We start from the raw sequence: 27,697 nt of genomic DNA, 5'->3' as shown, positions 1-27,697 counted from the left end.
TGGGGAGGAAGGCTGGACACTGTGCCCAGCCTGAGCATCTGTCGGAGGAGACGCTGGTCCAGATGCTGTGCACACCTTACTCTGTGGGGAGGAAGGCTGGACACTGTGCCCAGCCTGAGCATCTGTCGGAGGAGACGCTGGTCCAGATGCTATCCACACCTTACTCTGTGGAGAGCAAGGCTGGACACTGTGCCCAGCCTGAGCATCTGTAGAAGGAGACGCTGGTTCAGATGCTGTGCACACCTTACTCTGTGGGGAGCAAGGCTGGACACTGTGCCCAGCCTGAGCATCTGTAGGAGGAGACGCTGGTCCAGATGCTGTGCACACCTTACTCTGTGGGGAGCAAGGCTGGACACTGTGCCCAGCCTGAGCATCTGTAGGAGGAGACGCTGGTCCAGATGCTGTGCACACCTTACTCTGTGGGGAGCAAGGCTGGACACTGTGCCCAGCCTGAGCATCTGTAGGAGGAGACGCTGGTTCAGATGCTGTGCACACCTTACTCTGTGCAACCAGGAATCCAGCTTTCCCACAACAGTTTTTACTCTACAAGGGTCAGTAGAATTACTAAATAAAATTATTACCTTGTAATTATTATTTCATTACTAAATAAAATACCTTGTCGAGGCCAGTTAAATTTTTTATAAGAGAACAAATACATATTCTTGTCTGCTTATACCATCACCCAGCTCGGTTGTGGGCACCAAGGCAGCCATACGTACTATACAAATGAGTGAACACTGCTGTGTTCCAATAAAACTTTATTTATGGATATTCAAATTTGAATTTCATCTTTACTCATAGCACAAAGTACTATTTGACATTTTACATTAAATAAATGTTTACAACAGTTCACAGCACATACCGACACACACACACACACAAAAAAAACAGTCAAACACAATTTGGCTCAGAGGAGATAATTTTTCAAACTCTGCTTGAAGAAACAAGCACTAATAAACCAGAAATGCTTTAACTTAATAAATCCGTCTACTTCAGGTAGTTCTTTGTTTTACTTTACAATCCTGAGGACTGAACAAAGGACCTCACACATGAGGAGCTATGATTTCTGGCCTCTACAACACATTTCCCAGAAAGAAGCCATAGGCACCTCGTCTCAGCTAGGGCTTCTGTGCTGTGGTAAACACCATGACAAACATAGGCAACAAGGAGAGGACAGGGTTTGTTTCAATACACTTCCAGATCACAGTCCATCATCAAAGGAAGTCAGGACAGGAACTCAGGCAGGGCAGAGCTGGTGCAGAGGCCGTAGAGGAGGCTGCTTCCTGGCTTTCTCCCACCGCTTGCTCAGCTTGTCAGTTTATAGCACCGGGACCAGCAGTCCAGTGTAAAGATGTGTTGCTGCTTCACTTCACCTGCCTAAGGCATCTGATGGGTTGAGTAAAAAGCTGAACACCCAATATCTAAGCAGTAGAGGGATGGGCAGAGCTGGTGGGCAGAGAGAATAAGGAGGAGGAAGAATCTAGGGGGTTCTCAGGGGAGAAGAGAACAAGGGAGAAAGAGAGGAGGACGCCACGGGGCAGCCAGGCAGCCACCAGACAGACACGCACAGAGCAGGATATGTAAAAGGAAAGAAAGGTAAAAGGTCCTGAGGCAAAGCAGAGATGAAGAGAAACAGGCTAATCTAAGCAATGAGAGCTAGTACGGCAAGCACAAGATAAGGCCAAGCATCCACAATAAATGCCAAGTCCCCATTCAGGACTTGGGAGCTGGTTGGTGACCCAAAGAAAGCCTGTGGCTTCTACAGTCCCACAAGGACACACACTGACAACTTAGAGGCAGTGAACTGCACTATGGGAGCAAAGTGTCACCAGGATGAGGGAGGAATGGGGATTCCTCCCCTGGGGGAGAGTCAACTCCAGAGCCTGGGGTGAACCCCTCCCCTGGAGGATTCCCAGACTCCTTCAGAAAAGGCAAAAATAACCTCTTCCCTTTCTTCTCCCTCTTCTTCCTCTTCCACCTCCTCCCCTTCCTCCTTTTTCTCTCCTCCCCTTCCTCCCCCTCAGAGTCATGCTCCAAGGAGCTGAGAATCATTGAAACATCTCCGGACTTGAGCCTGAAGTATGGGAAAAGAGTCCCAGCGAAGGAAGCTTCACGGAAGGAGAAAATGTGGGACATCTCACTCATGTTATAGAAGGAAATGTCGCCTTCGCTGTAGTCCACAAACACCCCCACACGCTGGGGAGCTTGCCTAAAGGATAATGAAGTTTTTCCAGGTTCAGTAAAGGCCCAATATACATCATTAGACCGTCCCATGGTCCAAAACCCCTTTCCTGGACACTCTGAATACCAATTTTTCCTGTCCACATCTTCCCTGCAGACCCCCAGAGTCCACTCACTGCTGTCCCCATTCCCTATCTCCACCTCCCAGTAGCGTCTTCCGGAGGAGATGCCTTCCATGCCTAACACACTGAAGGGGCCAATCAAGTGCATGGTGGTGTCCTTCCAGGTCACACGCCTCCTGTCCTGAGAGATGGCGAGGGTGGGGTGGGCAGTGTCTGGATCCAGAGTGACAGACCCTGCAGGAGAGTTACCAATCATGGGAGGTCCTCTCCAGCCCCTAAACAAGGCCTCAGCCATCCCATCTCCACCTCAAAGTCTCTTAGCTTCTTCTAGGGAGACAAGTCCCTCCCAGAACATCCTGTGGCTCAAGACCATGACTGGCAAGCAGGGGAAGGGAACAAAAGGCCGTCTAGGGGTTCAAGGTCACAGGGCCCTTGAGAACCAGATCCAGCTTAGTGAGCATCCCCTCTGCCTCCCAGACCACCACCACTGAGGTTGTCACCACAGGAGCTGAAGGAGGGACCAGAGCCATGGGAAGAGCAGGAGGAGTGTCCCTAAGGACCAGAGTCACTCACAGGACTGGAAGTGCTCCCTGCGCCAATCTACAAGAGAAGAACAGGTCATGTAAGAGATTTCAGACACCCATTTTCTAAAGCACAGACTTGGGAGTTGTGGGGACAACAAACCTTCCATAAACACACACACACACACACAGAGAGAGAGAGAGAGAGAGAGAGAGAGAGAGAGACAGAGACAGAGAGAGACAGAGACAGAGAGAGACAGAGAGAGACAGAGACAGAGACAGAGAGAGAGAGACGAAGACAGAAAATCTCCATTAGTAAGGGCAGGTCCTTGTGGCTCTCCTCTCCTCATAGGTTAACTCTAATGCAGGTCTCTGGGTAGTCACAGCTTCTGACAGCTCAAGGAGACAACAACCAAATTGTGCTGACTAACTTTTATGTGAGCTCGACACAAGATAGGGTAATCCGGGAGGAAAGAATCTAAATAGAGAAAATGCTTCCATAGGATTCGCCTGTAGGCAAGTCTATGGGACATTTTTTTGATTAGTGATTGATGTGCGAGGGCTCAGCCCATTGTGGGCAGTGTAATCCCTTGGGAGGTGGTCATAGAGAATATGAGAAAAGAAACAGAGGGCTGGAGAGATGGCTCAGTGGTTAAGAGTCCTGGCTGTTCTTCCAGAGGTCCTGAGTTTAATTCCCAGCAACTACATGGTGGCTCACAACCATTTGTAATGAGATCTGGTGCCCTCCTCTGATGTGCGGGCATACATGCAGGCAGAATTCATCTGGAAGGAAGCACTAGAGCAAACAAACCCAAAAGGAGTAGATGGCAAGATATTATCAACCTCAGGGGCAGAATCAATAAAACAGAAACAAAGAGAACAACAAAAAGAATCAATGAAACAAAGAGTTGGTTCTTGAGAAAATCAACAAATTAGACAAACCCTTACCCAAACTAACTAAAAGACGGAGAGAGAATAGCCAAATTAACAAAATCAAAATGAAAGGGGGAACTTAACAACAGACACAGAGGAAAGAGAATTACTGGACAATCTAAAAGAAATGGACAATTTTTTCAATAGGTACCACTTACCAAAGTAAAATTAAGATTAGATATACAATTTAAATAGACTTTTAACCCCTAAGAAAATAGGAGTAGCCATTAAGTCTTCCAATCAAAAAAAAAGAATCCTAGAGCCAGATAGTTTTGAAGCAGAATTCTACCAGACTTTCAAAGAATAACCAATATCAATAGTACTCAAATTATTCCACAAAATAGAAACAGAAGGAACATGCCAAATTCATTTTATGAGGCCACAATAGCCCTGGATACCCAACCCACAGAAAGACTCAACAAAGAGAATTTTAGCCAACTTCCCTCATGAACATTGATGTAACGATATTACATAAAATACTCATAAATCAAATCCAAGAACATATTTTTAAAAAATCACCCATCATGATCAATAGTTTCATCCCAAAGATGCAGAGATGGTTCATCATACAAAAATCTATCAATGTAACCCACCATATAAACAGACAGAAAGGAAATAACCACATGAATCAACTCATTAGATGCTGAAAAAGCCTTTCACAAACTCCAACACCCCTTCATGATTAAAAAAAAAGTCTTGGAGTGTGGGAGCCCACATGTGACTCAGTTTCCATCTGGAGTCATTTCTGACTTAAAGAAGTCATTTGAGTTCAAGCTTGCCTGCTCTACTTTTTCCTATAACCTCGAGGGCTGTGAAAGACTTCTGATTCATCCCATAAGAAATAAAACACTCTATCTAGTGAAAAGTATACTGCTGACGACAAACCTCAGGAGTGTCAAGATAAAAAAGTAAGGCTGCTTCCGAGCAGCAAACACCTGTTGGAGAGGAGGCTGCTCACTCAAGGACAGGAATGGTCCTGCAGTTAGATACTGACTGAAGCCTGTGCTGTGCTTTGTTCTGCCTTTCTATATAAGCAAGTTCTGAAATAAACGCTCAGCGGTTTGGCTGCTTGGACATGACCAGACAGACTGCCCGATTCTATCCTGTCTTCTGTTTCTTTTAGCTGACTTTTCTTTGGCCACAAGGATCTATCTATTAACCCTAACTGACTCTGTAGGAGGAGCGGGCTCCTACACTGGAGTGGTGAGGGATAAACAGGACATACCTAAACATAATAAAGGCCATTTACAGAGGCGGAGAGGCTGCGGCGTCTGGACACAAGAGAGACACCGCATTCAGGAAGAGGCTTTGGGGGACTGGCGCGGAGGCAGACGCAAGTGGGGACAGGCATGCAATACGGAGAGCAGATCGCCCTACTACAATTAAATCAAAGAGGTAGGCCTTTGGTTGGCCAGGTCACTGGCAAACGTGGAGCCTGGTCCTGTCCTGAAGACCCTTCGGAAGGGTGAGAGGGTTCTTGGCCTGCGGCAGGAACCAGGAAACAGAGCGAGGGCATTTTGTAAGCGGAGCCCTTGGCCAGCAGGGAAACCTGATCCAGTTTTTAAAAGACCCATTAGATAGGATCAATAGGAGGAGATGGGCAGGCGCCAAGGCAAGAATTCACCCAATAATCTGACAAACAACATGAAAACACCAGAACCCAATGATCTTACAACAGAAGTATTTGAACAACCTAACACAGAAGAAGTAGAAAAAATTGATTTTATGAAAGCAATAGAGTCCCTTAAACAACATGTAAAAAATGCCCTTATAGAAATGGATGAGAAGTATAACAAAAAGTTTGAAGAAATGAGTAAATACGTATATGATACCCTGGGAAACCAAGAAAAAACGATCAAACAGGTAATGGAAACAGTTCAAGAATTGAAAACTGAAATGAAGGCAAGGAAGAAAATACAAACTGAGGACCAGCTGGATATGGAAAATCTAGGTCAATGAGCAGAGTCTACAGAAACAAGCATAATCAACAGAATACAAGAGATAGAAGAAAGAATCTCAGATGCTGAGGACACCATAGAGAAAATAAACGAACAGATCAAAGAAAACAGCAAAGCCAACAAATTCTCAACACAAAACATTCAGGAAATATGGGACACAATAAAAAGACCAAACCTAAGAATAATAGGAATAGAAGAAGGAGAAGAGTCACAGCTCAAAGGCCCAGAAAAATATTTTCAACAAAATTATGGAAGAAAACTTTCCCAACATAAAGAAAGATATTCATTTAAATATTCAAGAAGCATACAGAACACCAAACAGACTGGATCAAAGAAAAACATCTCCTCGCCATATAATAATCAAAACACAAAATATACAGGTTAAAGAAAGAATATTAAGAGCTGCAAAGGAAAAAGGCCAAGTAACTTATAAAGGTAAACCGATCAGACTTACACCTGACTTCTCTATGGAAACTATGAAAGCCAGAAGGTCCTGGATAGATGTACTGCAGAAGCTAAGAGACCACGGACACAAACCCAAACTACTATACCCAGCCAAGCTATCGTTCACTATCAATGGAGAAAACAAGACATTCCAGGATAAGAACAAATTTAAACAATACATAGCCACAAATCCAGCCCTACAGAAAGTAATAGAAGGAAAATCACAACCCAAGGAATCCAACACTGCCAACACTGCCTACAATAACTCAGGCATCTAGCGACCCTTCACCAGCACATCTCAAAGAAGGGAGACACACAATCTCTACTACCAAAAGCAATAAGAATAACTGGAGTAAACAACCACTGGTCATTAATATGACTTAATATTAATAGGCTCAATTCACCTATAAAAAGGCACAGACTAAAAGATTGGATATGAAAACAGGATCCAACATTCTGCTGTTTGCAAGAAACACATCTCAACCACAAAGACAGGCATCTACTCAGAGTAAAGGGTTGGGAAAAGGTGTTTCAAGCAAATGGTCCTAAGAAAAAAGCAGGTGTGGCCATACTAATTTCTAACAAAACTGACTTCAAACTAAAATCAATCAGAAGAGACTGAAATGGTCACTTTATACTCATAACAGGAACAATTCATCAGGATAACGTCTCAATCCTGAATATCTACACCCCCAATATAAAAGCACCTACTTATGTAAAAGAAATATTACTAGAACTCAAGGCAGACATCAAACCACACACACTAGTAGTAGGAGACTTCAACACACCTCTCTCTCCAAGGGACAGGTCAATCAGACAGAAACCTAATAGAGAATTAAGATAATTATTGGAGGTAATGAAGCAAATGGACTTAACAGACATCTATAGAACATTCCACCCAAATAGGAAAGAATATACCTTCTTCTCTGCAGTTCATGGAATCTTCTCAAAAATTGACCACATACTTGGAAACAAAGGAAACCTCCACAGATACAAAAAAATATCAGTGTCCACCTGTGTCCTATCTGATCACCACGGATTAAAGTTAGAAGGCAACAACAATGCTACCCACAGAAAGCCGACAAACTCATGGAAACTGAACAGTCAACTACTGAACCACACCTGGGTCAAGGAAGAAATTAAGAAAGAAATTAAAGTCTTCCTTGAATTTAATGAAAATAAAGAGACAACATACTCAAACCTATGGGACACGATGAAAGCAGTGCTAAGAGGAAAGTTCATAGCACTAAGTGCCCACTTAAAGAAAACTGAGAAAGCATACATTGGGGACTTAACAGCACACCTGAAAGCTCTAGAAAAAAAAAAGAAGCAGACGCGCCCAGGAGAAGTAAAAGGCTGGAAATAATAAAACTGAGGGCTGAAATCAACAAAATAAAAACACAGAAAACAGTCCAAAGAATCAATGAAACAAAAAGCTGGTTCTTGGAGAAAATCAACAAGATTGACAAACCCCTATCCAAACTAATTCAACGACAGAGAGAGAACACGCAAATAAATAAGATCAGAAATGAAAAGGGGGACATAACCACAGACACAGAGGAAATTCAGAGAATCATTAGATCTTACTACAAAAGCCTGTATAACATAAAACTGGAAAATGTAAAAGAAATGGACACTTTTTTAGATAAATACCATATACCAAAGTTAAACCAGGACCAGGTGAACAATCTAAACAGATCTGTTGGTCGCGAAGAATTAGAAGCTGTTATCAAAAACCTCCCTACCAAAAAAAGCCCAGGACCAGATGGTTTCAATGCGGAATTCTACCAGAACTTCCAAGAAGAGCTAATACCTATACTCCTTAATGTATTCCACAATATAGAAACAGAAGGGTCATTACCAAATTCCTTTTATGAAGCTACAGTTACTCTGATACCAAAACCACACAAAGACTCAACCAGGAAAGAGAATTACAGGCCAATCTCACTCATGAACATCGACGCAAAAATCCTCAACAAAATACTGGCAAACCGAATCCAAGAACACATTAGAAAAATTATCCATTATAATCAAGTAGGCTTCATCCCAGAGATGCAGGGCTGGTTCTACATACGCAAATCTATCAATGTAATCCACTATATAAATAAACTGAAAGAAAAAACCATATGATCATTTCATTAGATGCTGAAAAAGCATTCGACAAAATTCAACACCCCTTTATGATAAAGGTCTTGGAGAGAATAGGGATACAAGGATCCTACCTAAATATAATAAAAGCTATTTACAGCAAGCCAACAGCTAACATTAAATTAAACGGAGAAAAACTCAAAGCCATCCCACTAAAATCAGGAACACGACAAGGATGTCCACTCACTCCATACCTCTTCAATATAGTGCTTGAAGTTCTAGCAATAGCAATAAGACAACATAAGGAGAATAAGGGGATTCGTATTGGAAAGGAAGAAGTTAAGCTTTCGTTATTTGCAAATGATATGATAGTATACATAAGTGACCCCAAAAATTCTACCAAAGAACTCCTACAGCTGATAAACACCTTTAGTAATGTTGCAGGATACAAGATCAACTTCAAAAAATCAGTTGCCTTCCTATACACTAAGGATAAGGAAACAGAGCGGGAAATCAGAGAAGCATCACCTTTCACAATGGCCACAAATAGCATAAAATATCTTGGGGTAACCCTGACCAAGGAAGTGAAAGATCTATTTGACAAGAACTATAAGTCTTTGAAGAAAGAAATTGAAGAAGACACCAGAAAATGGAAGGACCTCCCTTGCTCTTGGAGTGGGAGGATCAACATAGTAAAAATGGCAATTCTACCAAAAGCAATCTATAGATTCAATGCAATCCCCATCAAAATCCCATCAAAATTCTTCACAGATCTGGAGAAGACAATAATCAACTTTATATGGAAAAACAAAAAACCCAGGATAACCAAAACAATCTTATACAATAAAGGATTGTCTGGAGGCATTACCATCCCTGACTTCAAACTCTATTACAGAGCTACAGTATTGAAAACAGCTTGGTATTGGCATAAAAACAGAGAAGTTGACCAATGGAATCGAATAGAAGACCCTGACTTTAACCCACAAACCTATGAACACCTGATTTTCGATAAAGGAGCTAAAAGTATACAATGGAAAAAAGAGAGCATCTTCAACAAATTGTGCTGGCAAAACTGGATGTCAATCTGTAGAAGAATGAAAATAGATCCATATATATCACCATGCACAAAACTCAAGTCCAAAAGGATTAAAGACCTCAATATCAGTCCGAACACACTGAACCTGATAAAAGAGAAAGTGGGTAGTACTCTACAACAGATGGGCACAGGAGACTACTTCCTATGTATAACCCCAGCAGCACAGACATTAAGGGCCTCATTGAATAAATGGGACCTCCTGAGACTGAGAAGCTTCTGTAAAGCAAAGGACACTGTGACTAAGACAGGAAGGCAACCTACTGACTAGGAGATCTTCACCAACCCCACAACTGACAAAGGTCTGATCTCCCAAATATATAAAGAACTCAAGAAACTAGACCGTAAAAATCTAATCAACCCAATTATAAAATGGGGCACTGAGCTGAACAGAGAATTCTCAACAGAAGAAGTTCAAATGGCCAAAAGACACTTAAGGTCATGCTCAACTTCCTTAGCGATCAGGGAAATACAAATCAAGACAGCTTTAAGATACCATCTTACACCTGTCAGAATGGCTAAAATCAAAAACACCAATGATAGCCTTTGCTGGAGAGGTTGTGGAGAAAGGGGTACACTCACCCATTGCTGGTGGGAATGCAAACTTGTGCAACCACTCTGGAAAGCAGTGTTTCGGTTTCTCAGGAAATTCGGGATCAACCTACCCCTGAATCCAGCAATACCACTCTTGGGAATATACCCAAGAGAGGCCCTATCATACAACAAAACTATATGCTCAACTATGTTCATAGCAGCATTGTTTGTAATAGCCAGAACCTGGAAACAACCTAGATGCCCTTCAACGGAAGAATGGATGAAGAAAGTATGGAATATATACATATTAGAGTATTACTCAGCAGTAAAAAACAAGGACTTCTTGAATTTTGCATACAAATGGATGGAAATAGAAAACACTATCCTGAGTGAGGTAAGCCAGACCCAAAAAGAGGAACATGGGATGTACTCACTCATATTTGGTTTCTAGCCATAAATAAAGGACATTGAGCTTATAATTCATGTTCCTAGAGAAGCTAAATAAGAAGGTGAATCCAAAGACAAACACATAGGCATCCTCCTGAATATTAACCTTCATCAGGCGATGAAAGGAGACAGAGACAGAGACCCACATGGGAGCACCAGACAGAAATCTCAAGGTCCAAATCAGGAGCAGAAGGAGACGAAGCACGAGCAAGGAACTCAGGACCGCGAGGGGTGCACCCACACACTGAGACAATGGGGATGTTCTATCGGGAACTCACCAAGGCCAGCTGGCCTGGGTCTGAAAAAGCATGGGATAAATCCGGACTAGCTGAACATAGAGGACAATGAGGAATACTGAGAACTCAAGAACAATCGCAGTGGGTTTTTGATCCTACTGCACGTACTGGCTTTGGGGGAGCCTAGGCAGTTTGGATGCTCACCTTAGGAGACCTGGATAGAGGTGGGCGGTCCTTGGGTGAAGGCGTAAGTCACAAACAATGCCAATTTGGGATTATGATTAATAGGGTGATATTTATTTAAAGGGGAAAAAACTTACAGATCACTTTCAGCCCTCTGCGTAACCAGGAAGGAAGTCAAGTCACCGGCGGAGCAGGAAGTGAAGAGAGAGAGGAGAGGGAAGTGGCTGCTTTTTTAAAGGGAGAGAGACCACGCCCCAAGGGGCTGGTATCTCAGCGACGATAGGCTGGAGGAGTGGGAGGACCTCCCGCAACACCTCCCCCTTCTGTTTAAATAAGAGAGCTCTAAACCTACTATGAAATTATATACAATAAGTACAAATATGCTATTCTAACTAGCTTAGGTCTTGTATAATAAATAACTTGGCCAAGTCATGAGAGAAAGTAACTACATTTATATAGTCTTCAACCCCATCAAAGATCTGAGAAGGGAAATAATGTTACCTGGGTAATTAGGAAGTTCAGTAAAACAACTTCCAAAACATGCAACAAATCACAGAGACAACTAGCTACCTAGGCAATCACCCAAAGTCACATTAGCAGCGTTGAAGCAACCAACTTTGGCTAAGGCCTAACATAACTGACACACCATTTTCAAAGGCAAGCAACTTTCAAAACTATCTTACCCTGTCTTGGCAGGATAAGACAGCCCTGTTTTATCCATTGATGCATGCTCTGTATCTTTGTCAGTGGTTGAGGTATGGGCATTTCTTTGCCCCAAGGCCAGTTCTGCCAAAAAGAAATGCTCCAGGTGGAGTGTCTTTGGTGCTCAACATTCTCTCGGGAATAGAGTGGTGTTGCCAGGAGCAATTGTGTCTCACTACCACAAAACTCTGAGTTAGATTAAAGGCCATTTTCTACAGCTCTTTGAAGAAGTTGAAGATTATCTATCTATACTGAGTATAATCTCTATATATCTAAAGAACCTGATTAGTCTAATTATAAATGACAAACTTAGATGACTATTAGTCTATATAATTCTCAATATCTATCTAACTTAAAGACTAAGACAATAAACGACTGTGAAACAAATGAGGACAATGACCTCCAAATATAAACAATGTACAAATATACATTGCAGTGAGTAAATATATACCAATACACGAACATTATATAAGTATCTTAATCAGAGGTAGAAATGTACACTGCAATATGGTAAATATATACAATATATATATGTCAATACATAAAAAATGTTTTAAACAGAGGTAGAAACATGAATGCATACAATAGTCAATACAATTTAACTTTGTATCAATATACAAGAATCTATATCAATATATTTGTCTAACAACAGTAACTCACAATTACAAATCTATTATCCCATCATCCCTCTTTTTTTTTTTTTTTTTTTTCAAAATGATCCCTGAGCTTATAAAATTCCTCCCCCAACCCTCAATCGTATACTAATTATAATCAACCCCTAAATGATGTCCCTAAACCCAAGGGCAAACTTTACTGGGAGAGGGGACGTCGTCCTCTAAAATTACTTCCAGCTGTCATAGGGGCGACGTTCTTTCTGGGGGATCCTGTGAAAGTAAAATGATGGTTAAATTTCAAGATCAATGTCTTTTAAAATTGCAAATAGTCTCTGAGTATTTTGTGGAGGTCTGGCCAGAATGTTGTACAAGATGTGCACCATTTCAGCTAACCAAGTTGGAACTGTCTTGTGCAGCTGGTACCCAAAGCAGGTCTTGTTGTAGCGCTATCAGTATCTGACGTCATATCAACCAGGTGGAGTTGTTGTTATGGGGCCCCATCTTCTTCCTGGAAACTTCAAATGTCACTTCAGGAAAAACTCATTGTTCATTATGAAAAACTTAAGCATTAATCATATAGACATATATATATATATATATATATATATATTCAATGAAAGACATGATAGATATATTCAATGAAAAGTATGATAGATATGAAGAAAAGCAAAGATGTTTTCTAAACTCATATTTCTTTCTGTCCCATATCATGGCTCTTGACATGAGACAGAAACTCCAGAAACTCTGGGTTTTTCTCTTACTAACAGGCTTGGAATTGGAGAGGGACTGAGCCAGAGTCCAACTTCAAAACCAGCTTTATAAATTTAGAAATATGGTTTAATATTACTTACACAACCCATTCAGTTTTCTTGATATTTCCTATCGGGCAGGTATTTTTCCATCTGTCAGTATCCAAACATCCAGGGTCCCTTGAATTTCTCAAAGATGAGTGTTTTCCTGTGGAGATAAGAACAGAACCCTGCCCCCATTCTACATGTTTTTCTTACCACCTGTATGAATATCATCATTGTGGATAAGTTGTCATTTCTCCTTTCCAAGAGGTTTCTCCTCTTCAAATCGAAACTTTATTAATTTTGATGGTATCCACAATTTTTCTTCTCCTGTGGAAACAAGAGCAAAACCCCTTCCCCAACGTAGCACATCTCCTGGCTTCCACTGAGAGGTCAGCACATCTTTGAAATAAATCGGTTGATTTAGTTCAGCAGACTTTTCCATTATCCAATGTCTTTCTGCTGCTGTCGTTCCTTTCTCATTAGCGTTAAGAAAATTCAAGGTTAATAAAGCATTATGTAATCTATTTCTGGGGGTATTTTCGGTCCCTTTCTGTTTGTTCAGCATATCCTTTATAGTACGATTTGATCTTTCTATAACTGCCTGACCTGTAGGATTATTTGGTATACCTGTAATGTGTTTTATATTATAATAATCAAAAAAGCGTTTCATTTTCTTAGATACATATGCTGGACCATTGTCTGTCTTTATTTGTGCAGGTATACCCATGATGGCCATAACTTCCAATAAATGTGTGATTACTGAATCAGCCTTTTCTGAGCTCAGGGCAGTAGCCCATTGAAAACCTGAATACGTGTCTATGGTGTGGTGTACATATTTTAATTTACCAAATTCCATAAAGTGGAACACATCCATCTGCCAGATTTCATTTCTCTTAGTGCCCTTTGGGTTACTCCCTGCAGGCAACGGTGTTTGATTATAGAAAGAACAAGTAGGACATCTCTTTATAATGTCCTTAGCTTGTTGCCAAGTAATGGAAAATTCTTTCTTTAGGCCTTTACTATTGACATGATGCTTCTTATGAAATTCTGAGGCCTGCAACACACTTCCAATCAATAATTGATCAATCTCAGCATTGCCTTGGGCTAGAGGACCAGGCAGACCTGTATGGGAACGGATGTGTGTTATGTACATCGGACAAAGCCTGTTCCTGATTATGTCTTGTACCTGGATAAACAATGAAGTCAACTCTGTGTCATCTGGTATAAATTCAGCGGTTTCAATATGCAAGATAACTCTTTCTGCATATTGTGAATCTGTAACTATATTAAGAGGTTCTTTAAAATCCCTTAGCACCATAAGAATGGCATATAATTCTGCCTTCTGGACAGAATTATAAGGGCTTTGTTCCACCTTACTCAATTCATCTGACTTGTAACCTGCTTTCCCTGATTTATTTGCATCAGTATAGAACGTACGGGCTCCAGTTATTGGAGCATCACGTACAATTCTAGGAAGAATCCAAGAAGTTCTTTTTATGAGGTTAAGTCTACCACTTTTGGGATAGTTGCTATTAATTTCTCCCAAAAAATTAGCACAAGCTCTTTGCCACGGTTCATTGTCTTCCCATAACTTTTTTATTTCTTCAGTAGTAAAAGGCACTATAATTTCTGCTGGGTCTATACCTGCTAGTTGACGAAGTCTCAGCTTACCTTTTATAATTAATTCAGAGACTTTTTCCACATAAGTTTTTAATTTTTTACTTGGTTTATTAGGTATAAATATCCACTCTAAAATAATATCTTCCCTCTGCATTAGAATCCCTGTAGGAGAAATTCTGGAAGGCAATATGACTAGGATGCAGCTAAGATTTGGGTTCACCCTATCCACATGTGCCTCCTGTAATTTTTCCTCAATCATTGTCAGTTCCTTTTCTGCTTCAGCTGTCAGTTCTCTTGGACTATTCAAATCTTTATCACCATCTAAGGTTTTGTTTAAATGAACTATTAGATCAGGTGTTATCCCAACAGCTGGTCGTAGACTGGAAATGTCTCCTAACAATCTTTGGAAGTCATTAAGAGTCTTTAAGCGGTCTCTCCTAATTTGTGCCTTTTGCGTTTTAATTTTCTCTAACCCTATTCTGTAACCTAGGTAATTAATAGAGTTTCCTCTTTGAATCTTTTCAGGGGCAATTTGTAATCCCCACCTAGGCAAGACTTTCTTTACTTCTTCAAACATCCTTTCTAAAGTATCTTTATTTGAATCAGATAACAAGATGTCATCCATGTAATGATAAATAATGGACTTGGGGAATTGTTTACGAATTATTTCCAATGGCTTACTTACAAAATATTGGCACAGTGTAGGACTATTGAGCATACCCTGTGGGAGGACAGTCCATTGATATCTCCTATTGGGCTGAGAATTATTATAAGTAGGCACTGTAAAGGCAAATTTTTCTCTATCCTTTTCTTGTAACGGTATAGTGAAAAAACAATCTTTCAAATCAATAACTATAAGAGGCCATCCTTTTGGTAACAGAGAAGGCAAAGGAATTCCAGATTGTAGTGAGCCCATAGGTTGAATTACTTTGTTGACAGCTCTTAGATCTGTCACCATTCTCCATTTACCAGATTTCTTTTTTACAACAAACACAGGAGAATTCCAAGGGCTGGTTGATTCTTCAATGTGGTGAGCATCTAGTTGCTCCTGCACCAGCTGTTCCAATGCCTGTAGTTTATCTTCAGCTAGAGGCCACTGTTTGATCCATATTGGCTTCTCAGTTAGCCATTTTAAAGGTAGGGCTGTTGGTACCTCTAAAGGTTTGGTATTTGCTGTATGTTCTTGTACAGCCTGAATGGCTAGTGACCTTTTTCCATAATACCTCATCATATACTTCCCAGAATTATGAGTTCCTGGAACTACAGGAATGTTAATCTGGGTATTCCATTGCTGTAGCAGGTCACGGCCCCATAAATTTATGGCAATATTGGCTATATATGGCCTTAGTCTTCCTATTTGCCCTTCGGGCCCTATGCATTCAACCCATCTTGTGCTTTGTTTTACACGAGATAGGGTTCCAATTCCCAGGAACTGAACATCTACCTCTTGAAGAGGCCAATTCGGATGCCAAGATTCTGGGGTAATGATACTTACATCCGCACCTGTGTCTAATAAGCCTTCAATAAAAGTGCCATTTATACAGACTCTTAGCTTTGGTCTTTGATCATTAATAGAAGTCTGCCAAAATATACGTTTACTCTGTCCAACTGGGTTTTTTGACTCATCCTCCACATGGATTTCATCATTTAGACCAGTATTACTTTTTACAGCAGAAATTGGAGCTTTTAATTTTCTTGGTGAGGCACGTTCTCCACTGTGACTGGGAATGACTGGGCCACTGTTGGCTTGGGGGCCTGCGAGAGGCCCCTCAAGGAGTTTCCCGACGGTATCGGGTTGCCTTGTTTGTCTGTTGTTGACCTGCATTCATTGGACCAATGTCGGCCTTTACCGCATCTCCTACATATACCTGAAGGCCTAGGTCTCCTATCTTTGTCATTCCCAGAGGAGATAATATTCCTAGAAATTCTGTGCCTGCAATCCCTTTTCAGATGTCCTAATTTACCACAATTAAAACACCTGGCAGTTTGATGTCTCCTCATTGCTGTGGAAATCGCTTCTCCTACCCAAGATTCATCGTTATAGCTAAACGTCTCAACATTCATCGTATGCTGAATCCATTCATCCATAGGTGCTGATCTAGACTTTAAAGGCCCAATTATCTTTTTGCATTCTATGTTTGCATTCTCAAAAGCTAGAGATTCAAGAAGTATTCGTCTAGCTTCTGGGTCTGTTACCCCTATGTCCAGAGCCTTAATTAATCTTTGCAAAAAGTCAATAAAGGGTTCTCTCTGTCCCTGCCTAATTCTGGTATATGATTCAACCCTTTTTGCTGGATCTTGTATCCTATTCCAAGCATTTAAAGCTGCTTGGTGACATAGACACAGTACTTCATCATCATAAAGAGCTTGGACCTGTGGATCAGCATATTCTCCTGCACCAAGAATTTGATCTTGGGAAACCTCAATACCTTTTGCTCTTCCTTGCTGTTCCATATGTTTGGATTCTTCTCTGAAATAAATTCCAAACATCAAGGAAGGTCCATTATCTAAAACTGCAGACACTAACTGATGGAAATCATGGGGGGTAGCTCTAGCATTAGAAGCCCAAGTCCTTATCATTTCCTTTACGTATGCAGAGTGCAAGCCAAAATTAACAATAGCTTGCTTAATTTCTTTTAGATCATTCATTGCTATTGGCGTCCATCTAGCTTCTCTGACTCCCTTTGAGCCTTTAGAAGTTGACGCTTTGTCAGAATTAAGTATAGGGTATGCTGCTAAAACCTTTGGTAAGCCAGTTCTAATAGCTGGTGTTGGCATTGTATTCTGTCCTTGTGCCTTATTACTCTGTTCACCAGCTCCAATCATTTCTTCAATCATTTCAAGTCTTTTTATTATTGTCTCTTTTGAATCCTTAATCTCCTGACCTGCATGAGTTTCTAGTAAAGATTGTATGGTTCTTAGGAGTGCCATGATCTTCCTAAATGATAGAATATGCAAAAAAATACTGAAACCTAGTAACCAGTAAATTAAGTTATCCCCATAGTCATATAAACCTTGCATGATATAACCCATTGTATTGGTAACCAGAACAGTAAAATTCGCGTTGGAAACGAGAACTGCCATATTACCTATTATCCAGCAGGTGGCGCTGTTGCCAAGTCTCGACGAAAACACGGTCCTGTTTCAGAGTCCGCCTAGTATTTGTTAAAAACTGGAAAATGTAAGTTGCTCAACAAAGTAAATGTAATTAAATCAATTCCAGAGAAGGAACCAGAAACCAGAATCCAGGGGTAGGGAAGAGCAACCTGGAAGCCGCTTATGCCTCCACGTGACAGAGTCACCCTGAGGGGTTGCAGCTTTCAGCAACCACGTGCTCTGGTTCGCGCCACTTAAGAGCTGTGCTTGCAAGGGAGATTTGAAAACGACTCAGAAAAGAGCAAATCACGCGGGCAGAGACTTCGCGGGCCTGTGGAGTTTAAATCCACAGGCAGCGGCTGAGGAAGCAACTGCTCCCGCCAAGCTGAACAAGCGCCCGCCAAGCCGAACTTGCGGCCGCCAAGCCGAACTTGCGGCTGCCAAGCCGAACTCGCGGCTGCGAGCCGGGAGAGGTTCTAAAACCAAACGTTGGGCGCCAAATGAAGGCGTAAGTCACAAACAATGCCAATTTGGGATTATGATTAATAGGGTGATATTTATTTAAAGGGGAAAAAACTTACAGATCACTTTCAGCCCTCTGCGTAACCAGGAAGGAAGTCAAGTCACCGGCGGAGCAGGAAGTGAAGAGAGAGAGGAGAGGGAAGTGGCTGCTTTTTTAAAGGGAGAGAGACCACGCCCCAAGGGGCTGGTATCTCAGCGACGATAGGCTGGAGGAGTGGGAGGACCTCCCGCAACACTTGGGCTTCCCACAGGTCAGGGAACCCTGATTGCTCTTCGAGCAGATGAGGGAGGGTGACTTGATCGGGGGAGGGGGAGGGAAATGGGAGGCGGTGGCGGGGAGGAGGCAGAAATCCTTAATAAATAAATAAATTAAAAAAAAATTCCGAATGTTTAAAAGACAAAAAAAAAAGAATGAAAATAGATCCTTGTCTATCACCCTGCACAATATTCAAGTCCAAGTGGATGAAAGACCTCAACATAAAACCAGATACACTGAACCTGATGGAAGAGGAAGTGGGAAGTAGCATGGAACGAACACCTTAGCACAGGAGACAAGTTCCTAAATATAAGACCAGTAGCACAGACACTGAGCAACAATTAATGAATGGGAAATCCTGAAGTAAAAAGCTTTTTGAGGCAAAGAGTATGGTCAAAAGGACAAAACAGCAGCCTGCAAGATGGGAAAAGATCTTCACCCACATCTGACAGAGGACTGATATTCAAAATATATAATGAACTCAAGAAACTAGACATCAGAAAACCAAATAATCCAATTAAAAATGGGATATGAATCTAAATAGAGAATTCTCAACAAAAAAATAAATATTTAAAAAATAAAGAAGAGAGAATGCACGTGAGTAGTTCCAAGTTTCACGTTGGTTCCCATTGTGCAACATCACAGAGAGTCATATATAATTTCAAGTGGATCACAAAGGCCTCAGCAAGACCACAAACATCCTGGAGGCCCGAACACAGACTCAGAACACCTGGTCTAAACACTCAATCCATGAGCAGCCAGGTGCTCTGGAGAAGGAATCCAGCATGGAACACAAAGTAGATCACAGAGAAGGAGAGGGAGAGGGAGAAGGAGAGGGAGAGGGAGAAGGAGAGGGAGAGGGAGAGAGAGAGAGAGAGAGAGAGAAAGAGAGAGAGAGAGAGAGAGAGAGAGAGAGAGAGAGAGAGAGAGAGAACCAATAGACCAGAGGACTAGGAAGAAGAGGAACCCAAAGCAGAGGAATTCCAACCATAAGGAGGACACGGGACCAAAGACTAAGAAGTGAGTCCCGAGCTGCCTGACCTGACTTCTGGAATTTTCCTTCCACAGCATCATCATGACCTCCACCAGTCTCTACCTGTAGGCCCATATTTCTATATGGTATGGCTGCCAGGCTCTAACGCCATAGTCAGTATCTGAAGTGGTCACGTAACCTTCCAGACAGGCTGTCTCTACCTAACAAAAGGTCAGGATGTGGTTTTGCTCCTTTCTTTGTATTTGGAGGATGCCTGATAGAGATGCTGATTCAAGTCTACCTGACAGCTAGTGTACACAGCAGACAGGTAGTTGTAGATGTGACTAAAAGCCATTCGTCTGGTTACCTATGAGACAGAATGCTAATGTATTTACCCCTCAGTTTATGTTTTGGTATATAAGGCTGCTTGGAGAATAAATGAGGAGGAATTCTTCAGGATGTGAACTCAGGACTTCATGAGGGACCACTGAGAATCTCCCTCCCAATAAAACCATGTGAGTTGTGTCTTTATTCCCGCGCCTCCACGCCAGTCCAGAGAGAGATAGTTTATGTTGGGGTCTGGTCCAGAGAAATAATTTAGAGTCCTGGCTAGCAACAGAGCCCAACATCTACGCAAAGCTGAACTGGCCACTAACCCTGCTCCTAGAAGATGTCCACCGAACCAGGCGACTGCAGACTGGGCCATGCTGATGCTGACAATGACTTACACCGGAGAACAAACCAGAATGCATTCTGTGAGCCCGAGGAGGCTCCCTGTGGTGTTCTGATGGAGGCTCAGCAGTGACAAGGACAGAAGGACACTCATCTCATCCTGCCAGAGAGTGGGTGGGGACACACGTGCACACATAGAGAAGAGGATGACGGGAGCTGGAGAAGGTGAGGAAACATGAGAGCCGGTGCTGGGTGAGGTGAACACATGTCTGTACACAGGGACAGGGTACCAAGGACAGATCAGAGGAAAGTCCACGTGAGCACAGAGCATGGGAACACAGACACAATGGCGTTGATCAGGGTTCCTTAGAGAAGCATGAGCCATGGATGAGCGACCACAACACTAAAGAAAAAATCCCTCTCGCCCAACAGCCATGAACTGTCTACATATGAACAGGGGAAGAGCCTGATTAGGAGGCCTCCCCCAGCCCCTTCAACTGCCCCATAGAGGGTAACAGAGATGACTTAGCAAGGATAATGGTGCTTGTCACCAACCCAGACAACCTGAGATTGATCCCGGGGACCCACTTCATGGAAAGAAAGCAAAGACTTCTGGAAGTTGTCCTCTGACCTCCACACTCATGTCAACACACACACATACACACATGCATACACGTGCGCGCACACACACACAAACATACACACATGCATACACTTGCACACACATACACCACACACACACACACACACACAGAGTGAGAGAGAAAAAGCATCTTGGGAAGGGCAGGCCGTGTGACTCCTCTCTCCTAATGCGCCCGTCTTGTGCAGATGTCCTTTGGGCAGTCACTGCTTCTGACAGCTCCAAGGACAATGGCTACATTGTGCTGACAAGCTTCTGTGCCAGCTTAGCACAAGGTAGGGTCATCTGGGAAGAAGGAATATTAACTGAGAAAATGCTTCCATAGGATTGGTCTGTAGGGAAGCCCATGGGGAATTATCTTGGTTGATGGATGATTGATACTGGAGAATGCAGCCCGTGGTGGGCTGTGTCATCCCATGGACAGTGGTCATAGGAACATGGGAAAAGAAACAGAACAAGCCGGGTGGCTAATACGGTACCCAACAGTCCTCCATGAACTCTGTGTTCGCTCCAAACTCCACATCCTGCCCTGTGTGACTTCCTGCCTTGACTTGCTGTGGTGTGGACTGGAAGTGTGAGTCACACAAACTTTCCTCCTCAAGCTGCTTTTCCTCACTTAGGGGAAACCGTAAGACCCGTGTTCTGCCCAGAAGACAGCAGTCTCCAGAGTCACGCACCTGCATACAGCTGGGCCTTCCTCCAGGCTGCAAAGGAACATATTCTCCTGAGAACCAATCAGAACAGCCCACTCAAACAGTCCACCAACCTGTCCTCCCTCCATTATAAAGGTGAGGTTTACCTAGGAGGAGAGATTACCCTGAGGAGCTGGATTCTGCAAGATGCAGAGGCAGCAAAGTATTATGGGAAATTCCCTGGACCACAGATGAGAACGATGGTGCTTTAGGGTTAAGTCTCCCTTTGTCCCAATTCTGTGTGGTTTTTTAGCTGTAAAATGGCTGCCTCTACTTCAAAACCCAAAACTTAAATAGTAATATTAATAATAATCTATAATTGTTCTAGCCTCACTCTTAATCAAACTTTGCTATGTAAGGAAAAAAATTTTAGCGAATAAGTAAAATTATTTGACAATTGTCAGAAAACATGACGATATCAGCACTTCTTGGAAAGATAGCACTTCTTAGAGATGTTCTGAAGAGAAGAATGTGTATAAACATGGACAGGAAGTGAGTTCTGGGTGAAGCGCCCACTGTTCCTCATGGACACTTAAATATCTCTTCAGCCAGGCACCACTATTCCACGGGCACCCCCCTCACCATCCCTTCCCACTCAGGTGCGCAGCCCCGACTCTGCCCATCACTTTGATCAACACCTTCAGAGCTGAGGGAACAGACTCCCTGGGGGATGACTGTGGAATGGGTGGAGGTCACACCCCAGGGTCTGTGACCTGATTCACTTATAAACGTCTTCTGCAGGTTGGCTTTGTGTCAGCTTGGCACAGGCTAGAGTCATCTGAGAGGAGGAGACTCAGCTGAGAAAATGCCCCCATAAAAACGCTGCAAGCAACGCTGTGGGGCGTTTTCATGGTTTAGGATTATTGTAGAAGGGGTCAGCCCACTGGGAATAGTGTCAGTACTAGGAAGGGGATCCTGGAGAGGACTAGCAAGCAGGCTGAGCAGGCCATTGGGAGTGAGACAGCAAGAGGTTGTTCTCTGTGGTCCCTGCTTCAGTTCCTGCCCCAGGTTCCTGCCTGCATCTTCACTGAAAGTTTAACCCTGTTGTTTGGCCCCCAGGGCAGGCAATAGTCCAGAGCTAATGGAGACAAAAGTCAACAATACAGACAACAGGCATTGGTGGGAATAAGGCCCCGGGGCACAGGGCACATCCAGAGACATAGGTCTTCCAGCTCTGAGCAAAGATCTGGAAAAGCACATAGAACAGGCCTCCCCGTCCCAGAACCTTCCACTTCTGTCCCCTCAAGAAGTCCCCATTCTGTCTAGAATCAAGGAGAGGACACCCCGGGGCGCATGTGCACAGGGAACCATGGGACATTGGGGCAGTCACTCACCAGCCATATAAGCTGCCTTCCTCCAGTCTGAAAAAGAACATGAGGACTCAAGTGAGCTGCTGGGCTACGGAGGGGACACAGAGTCAGGAGGAAAAGCATGAGGGGACACACAGGACTCGGGAAGAAAAGCATGACTCACCCAGCTCCTCCTGGAGTCTGCCTGAAAAACAGTGAGAAGACAGGAGCTGTGCACTTGGCAGAAAAACAGGAAACAATGTTTCCTACTAGTCTGCACTAGAGCCCAGCTGACCCCAGGACTCCAGCCCTGCTCTCGGGGCTTCGGGGACCACAACTCTGATCCCAGAACCCTGGATCTTCCTGGAGACTCTGGCCCAGCCCTTCACTGCCATCAGGACTTACAGACTGTCTGCAGCGCATGCTCCTTTGTCTTCTGCCACTCCTCCTGCTCACGCCGCAGATTCTCCAGTACCTGATACGCCTGCAGCATTGCACGCTGTTCCCATATGAGAAAACAGCAAGACCCTAGGACTAGAAGTCCCATCATGGTCATGCTCACGGCAAAAGCTGGCATCCAGGGAGAAGCCTGAGGGAAGAAGGGCTCTGTGGCCCAGGCAGAGAGCCAGTGAGGGGCACACCTAAGGACAGGCAGCCCAGCACACTCCAGAAAGGACATCCACTTCCCGAGCTCTGTAGGAGTGAGGAACCGCCCTCACCTGGGATGAACATGGCCATGGCCTTCTCCTGGCCCAGGATGGGGTTGAAGGTGGAGCAGGTCACACTCCCCAAGGACCTGTCTCTCACCACCAATGTGCTCTCCATGCTGAACAGACCTGCAGCATCTTCAGTGTGGGTCTCAGAGGATGCTGGGAGATTCTCCCCTCTGGAATCTCTCCACTGCACCTGGGGCTTCGGGTACCACCCTGAAGCACTGCACACCACACACACACCACCATCTTCTGTACCTTTGATGTGCACTTCAGGGACAGAGCCCATCCCTGCAGGAGGACACATGTGAGGACCCTAGAAGACACTTTAGGCTCAGGGACCCCAGGATCACCTGTGCGTCTCATAGGAACCTCTCATGGGAAACACAGGTATTGAAGAGGAAAGCCCTCCGGGGCTGGGACCAGGATTTGCCCCCATTGCTCAACAGCAGAAAAATAACAGTGTCCACTGCTATGGGAAAGAGGGCACTGGTCACTCTTCTATCAACCACAAGACCCAGAGGAACTGAAGGACATTGAACCCCAGAGCCCTGAGGTAGAAACCATCACTCCGTCTCCCCATTCTCCACACACCTGTGACCCCCAGGAGAGCAGGACACCCAGCTCCACCCAGGGAAGCCCTGAACGCCCTCCCTTTCTCTACCCGATCATTTGTCTAAAGCATTGATCATTTCTCACTGACGTCTCTTTGGAGTCTCTGACTTTTTCTGCCTACGCCTCTAAAATATGAAATCTAACATCTGATGTTTACCATGACATTGGCAGAAACCCTGGTCCCCAGAACAAGGCCCAGTACATTTAGGGACTACACATATAGAATTTAGATCGACTTAACCTATTGAAGAATGTATCACCTATTTCTCAATTTAAAAAAATGAAACTAAAAATAAATAGAAATAACAATGATGGCCCAGAGCCCTGTATGGCAGAGCATGCCTGTGAGCCCAGAATTAGGAAAAGCAGGAGGATCCAAAGTTCAGGGTCACCCTCCACTACACGGCTGGCTTCACCACAGTCTGGTCTACAGAAGACATTGCTCAAAAATAAATTAGGGAGCTGAGTGACACGATCCCTTACTTTCCTCCCACACACAGGTCCCCCAACCTGTTTAGAACAGGGATCAGTTAACCAACCTGCCACCTTCAGCTCCAAGATGGCCTCTTCATAGAAGAGACCCTGTCTGAAGAAGCAGACATACATCCCTCTGTCTGAGACCTGGACATTTCCGATGCGCACAGCAGCCTTGCCTTGGTGGAACTGGTCCTTCACCAGCGAGGTGCGTCCTGAATACTCAGCCATCTGCTCTTGCTTCTGCTCTTGTTGGTCCCGATAGACAAACACTGCTTCTGAGAATCTGGAGCGGAACCACCTGAGCTCCATCTTCTCCACACTCATGGCTGGAGACAGGGAGCAGGGAAGTATGGCTTCCCCACCTGGAGCAGCCACGATGGGGTCTGAGGGACCCAACACCCGGAACTGCTCTGTGGACACAGATGTCACCGTGAGAGGACTGAAGAGACACAGGTTAAAGCAGAGAACACCCACTATGACACGGAATGTCCTGGGACCAGGAGGCAAAGGCTAGATGAGGTTGCTCTAGGCATTGTGGGTTAGGCATCTATGGTTAATGTATAAGAGATCTTCAGAGCCAAGCAGTGGTGGCGCATGCCTTTAATCCCAGCACTCGGGAGGCAGAGGCAGGCAGATCTCTGTGAGTTCGAGGCCAGTCTGGTCTACAAGAGCTAGTTCCAGGACAGGCTTCATAAGCTACAGAGAAACCCTGTCTGAGAGAGAGAGAGAGAGAGAGAGAGAGAGAGAGAGAGAGAGAGAGAGAGAGAGAGAGAGGGAGGGAGGGAGGGAGGGAGGGAGGGAGGGAGGGAGGGAGGGAGGGAGGGAGAGAGAGAGAGAGAGAGAGAGAGAGAGAGAGAGAGAGAGAGACTCCCCATTCTGCCTGTGCCCCTGGCCCCAGACCCTTCCATTAGGAAACCTCTTGGGATTCCACTCTCCAGCTTCCATGAATCTGGTCCCAGATGCCCTTCAGGTAACTGGGTCTCAGCCCAGAGCTCAGGCTTGAGTAGGTCTGGGCTGGGCCAAGATTCTGCCTTTGTAAAATCCCTGCAGATGCTCACACCTTGGGTTTGAGAACACACCTTGAGAAACATAGTTCTACCTGGTCTGTTTTAGACCACACACAGGAAACTCATAACCTACAACCCTGCATTTACTGTATTAGCGCACATCTTCCTCCACTGAATTATACGTGAACCTTAAGACACAGAACAAAGGCCTGGAGAGAGTGCTGAGCAGCCAAGAACACTAATTCCACTTGCAGAGGACCCGGGTTCCATTACCAGCACTCATGACTGTCTGTAACAGTCTTCTAGACTCTGTGGTATCAGACATGAAGGGGTACACAGTCAAACTTTCTGGAAAAAGCACCATATACATGGAGCCAAAGGCTACTTCTGAGAAAAATCACCCAGCACTACCAGAAATCCCAATTGCTTTTTGATAAAGAAGAAAGATGGCTGCCTCAGTCTGAGTGCCCTTGGCCCTCTAGCCCAGGACTGTGATACTGGGACTGAGGGTGCCATCTGCTGCAGGACCTCCCACCCTCACCCCTGTAGGACCTCCCACCCTCAGCCCCTGCTTCTCTCTGCCTGGCTCTCTCTGCTTCAGCCAACCCTGGAGTCTGCAGCTCCTCACACCCCTGGCACACTGCCAGCTCCAAGGCTGTGTTCCCAGCTCTGCTCCCCAGGTAGGGTGTGGCCACTGTGCGCAGGCTGGGCAAGGACTCGCAATTTTCCATTCCCAGCCTCTCTAACGCTCATGCAAGCAGGCTCAGCCTAGATCTTATTAGTAACTCACTGTAAATGGAACACTAGACAACCCCTGGGTCCCAGTATTAATGAGTCTGTGCACATCTGAGCAGCCTGGTATGTGGCGGATCCCTGTCACCGCAGGGAGACATGGGAGAGAGAACAGAGCACACTCACCTGTGGACACCCGGGTAAGCAGCTGTGCAAGGACAAACAGGCAGGTCACACAGCGGAGCAGAGCATGCTTGCAGCACTTGTCCATGTCCTTGGAGCCGGGGAGACACAGGTGGGGAGACCAAGACCCTTGGGCTGCAGCAGGAGGCAGGTTCCACACTGAGCTTGGACACCTGAGCAGGGAGAGGATCAGCAGGGCAGGTGTCAGCCCTTCTGGACAAAACACGTCTACACTACCAGGCAAACATCCATGCTGGGTTCCTCCCAGCCATGCAGAACAAGACTGGGGAGCTGGGGACATCCAAGTCCTCTGAGAGGAAGCCATCCCTTCATTTCCACCCCATGCCCAGCCACAGTACAGCCAGGCTCCACCCAGAACCCAGGCCCTGCCCTCTCAGCACCCTGAGGAGAGCCCAGAGGAGACACCTTCAATCCCACTCTCCATGTCCACACTGCCTGTGACCCCAGACACGGAGCCTGTGCCCACCCCTCCCTCGGGGACAGCATGGCCTCCTCCTGTGCTTCTGTTGTTCCATAACTGTGACCAGGCGTCATCTGGGCAGCTCCAGAGACAGACGTGTCCCCGAGGAGGCTGAGCTGCCCATCACGAGGGCCTTGGACGAGCTCTTGGTTGTGGAGTTTTCCACACTTCAGTCCCAGCCCAGTCCCTGCCATGGTTCCAGGCCATCACCCCACACTCGGCAGATGTCACACACACACACACACACACACACACACACACACACACACACACACGTCCCACAGACAGGTTTATCCTCCTCTCTCTGTCCTTGATAAAGACCCTGCACGGTGAAGACAGGCTTGAAAAGAACATAAATAAACCCTAGTCTGCCCCAATCACCACTCTTTAGAAGGTTAGGGGAGGGGGCAACCTAAAGGCCTGAGAGGACAAACTCAGGGACTTCTAAGGTGTCTCCTCCAGGCTCAGCCACCAGACATGTGACCTGCTGGGACTCACCGAACATAAACTCCTCCCAGGTTTCTTACTCAGGCTCCAGGTATCTTCAGAGCAAACATACCTGCTTCTCTTTGCTCCCAGCTTTGAAAGGATGTGACTTCATGGGGACACCTCAAGATATTAGGGAACTCAACAGGCTCCAAATCTTTCTCTCGGAGTTCAGCCCTGCTCCACGGTGCTCTCACAGCGCTAAGCTCGGGTCTCCCCAACGCCAGGCTCCGATTTCCACATCTCCAACAGGGTCATGGTTCCTAGGTCAGCAGACAAGAAGCAGAGCCTGGCACGAGCTGTCATGGCCTCTGCAGAGGCTTAGACACAGCCGGCTCCAGCAGAGCGCTCCCAGTCAGTAGAGCAATGGGAACACCGAAACTGAAAGCTGATGTG

The 27,697-nt window shown here is 44.7% G+C and overlaps 1 protein-coding gene across 2 annotated transcripts; it reads right to left on the bottom strand.

Annotated features, from left to right (window-relative positions):
- Nucleotides 1-742: 742 nt before the first annotated feature.
- Nucleotides 743-27,697, bottom strand: LOC142854243 (butyrophilin subfamily 3 member A2-like). Of its 2 annotated transcripts, none has more exons than XM_075979543.1 (10): nucleotides 27,375-27,697; nucleotides 26,338-26,507; nucleotides 24,475-24,822; nucleotides 23,330-23,611; nucleotides 23,016-23,216; nucleotides 22,795-22,815; nucleotides 22,656-22,682; nucleotides 21,307-21,333; nucleotides 2,877-2,903; nucleotides 743-2,537 (listed from the first exon to the last, which is right to left on the bottom strand). In XM_075979543.1, the coding sequence occupies exons 2-10, from the start codon at nucleotides 26,420-26,422 to the stop codon at nucleotides 1,810-1,812; spliced, it is 1,746 nt and encodes a 581-aa protein (XP_075835658.1). In that variant the 5' UTR covers nucleotides 26,423-26,507; nucleotides 27,375-27,697; the 3' UTR covers nucleotides 743-1,809. The 2 variants fall into 2 exon arrangements, with proteins under 2 accessions (XP_075835658.1, XP_075835657.1); XM_075979542.1 differs by having other exon boundaries at nucleotides 752-2,537; nucleotides 27,314-27,697.

This window comes from Microtus pennsylvanicus, chromosome 7, assembly GCF_037038515.1.
Source record: "Microtus pennsylvanicus isolate mMicPen1 chromosome 7, mMicPen1.hap1, whole genome shotgun sequence".
Taxonomy (NCBI): Eukaryota; Metazoa; Chordata; class Mammalia; order Rodentia; family Cricetidae; genus Microtus; species Microtus pennsylvanicus.
The sequence above is the reverse complement of the archived record's forward strand: the minus strand, read 5'-3'. Positions and strand labels throughout refer to the sequence as shown.

Excerpts from the sequence above, each read along its gene's own strand:
- LOC142854243 (XM_075979543.1), bottom strand. The coding sequence starts at position 26,422 with ATGGACAAGTGCTGCAAGCATGCTCTGCTCCGCTGTGTGACCTGCCTG. Across the intron at positions 23,612-24,474 it reads CTTGGAGCTGAAGGTGGCAG|GGATGGGCTCTGTCCCTGAA; the intron begins GTTGGTTAACTG and ends GTCCTCCTGCAG. Across the intron at positions 22,683-22,794 it reads CAGACTCCAGGAGGAGCTGG|ACTGGAGGAAGGCAGCTTAT; the intron begins GTGAGTCATGCT and ends GTTCTTTTTCAG.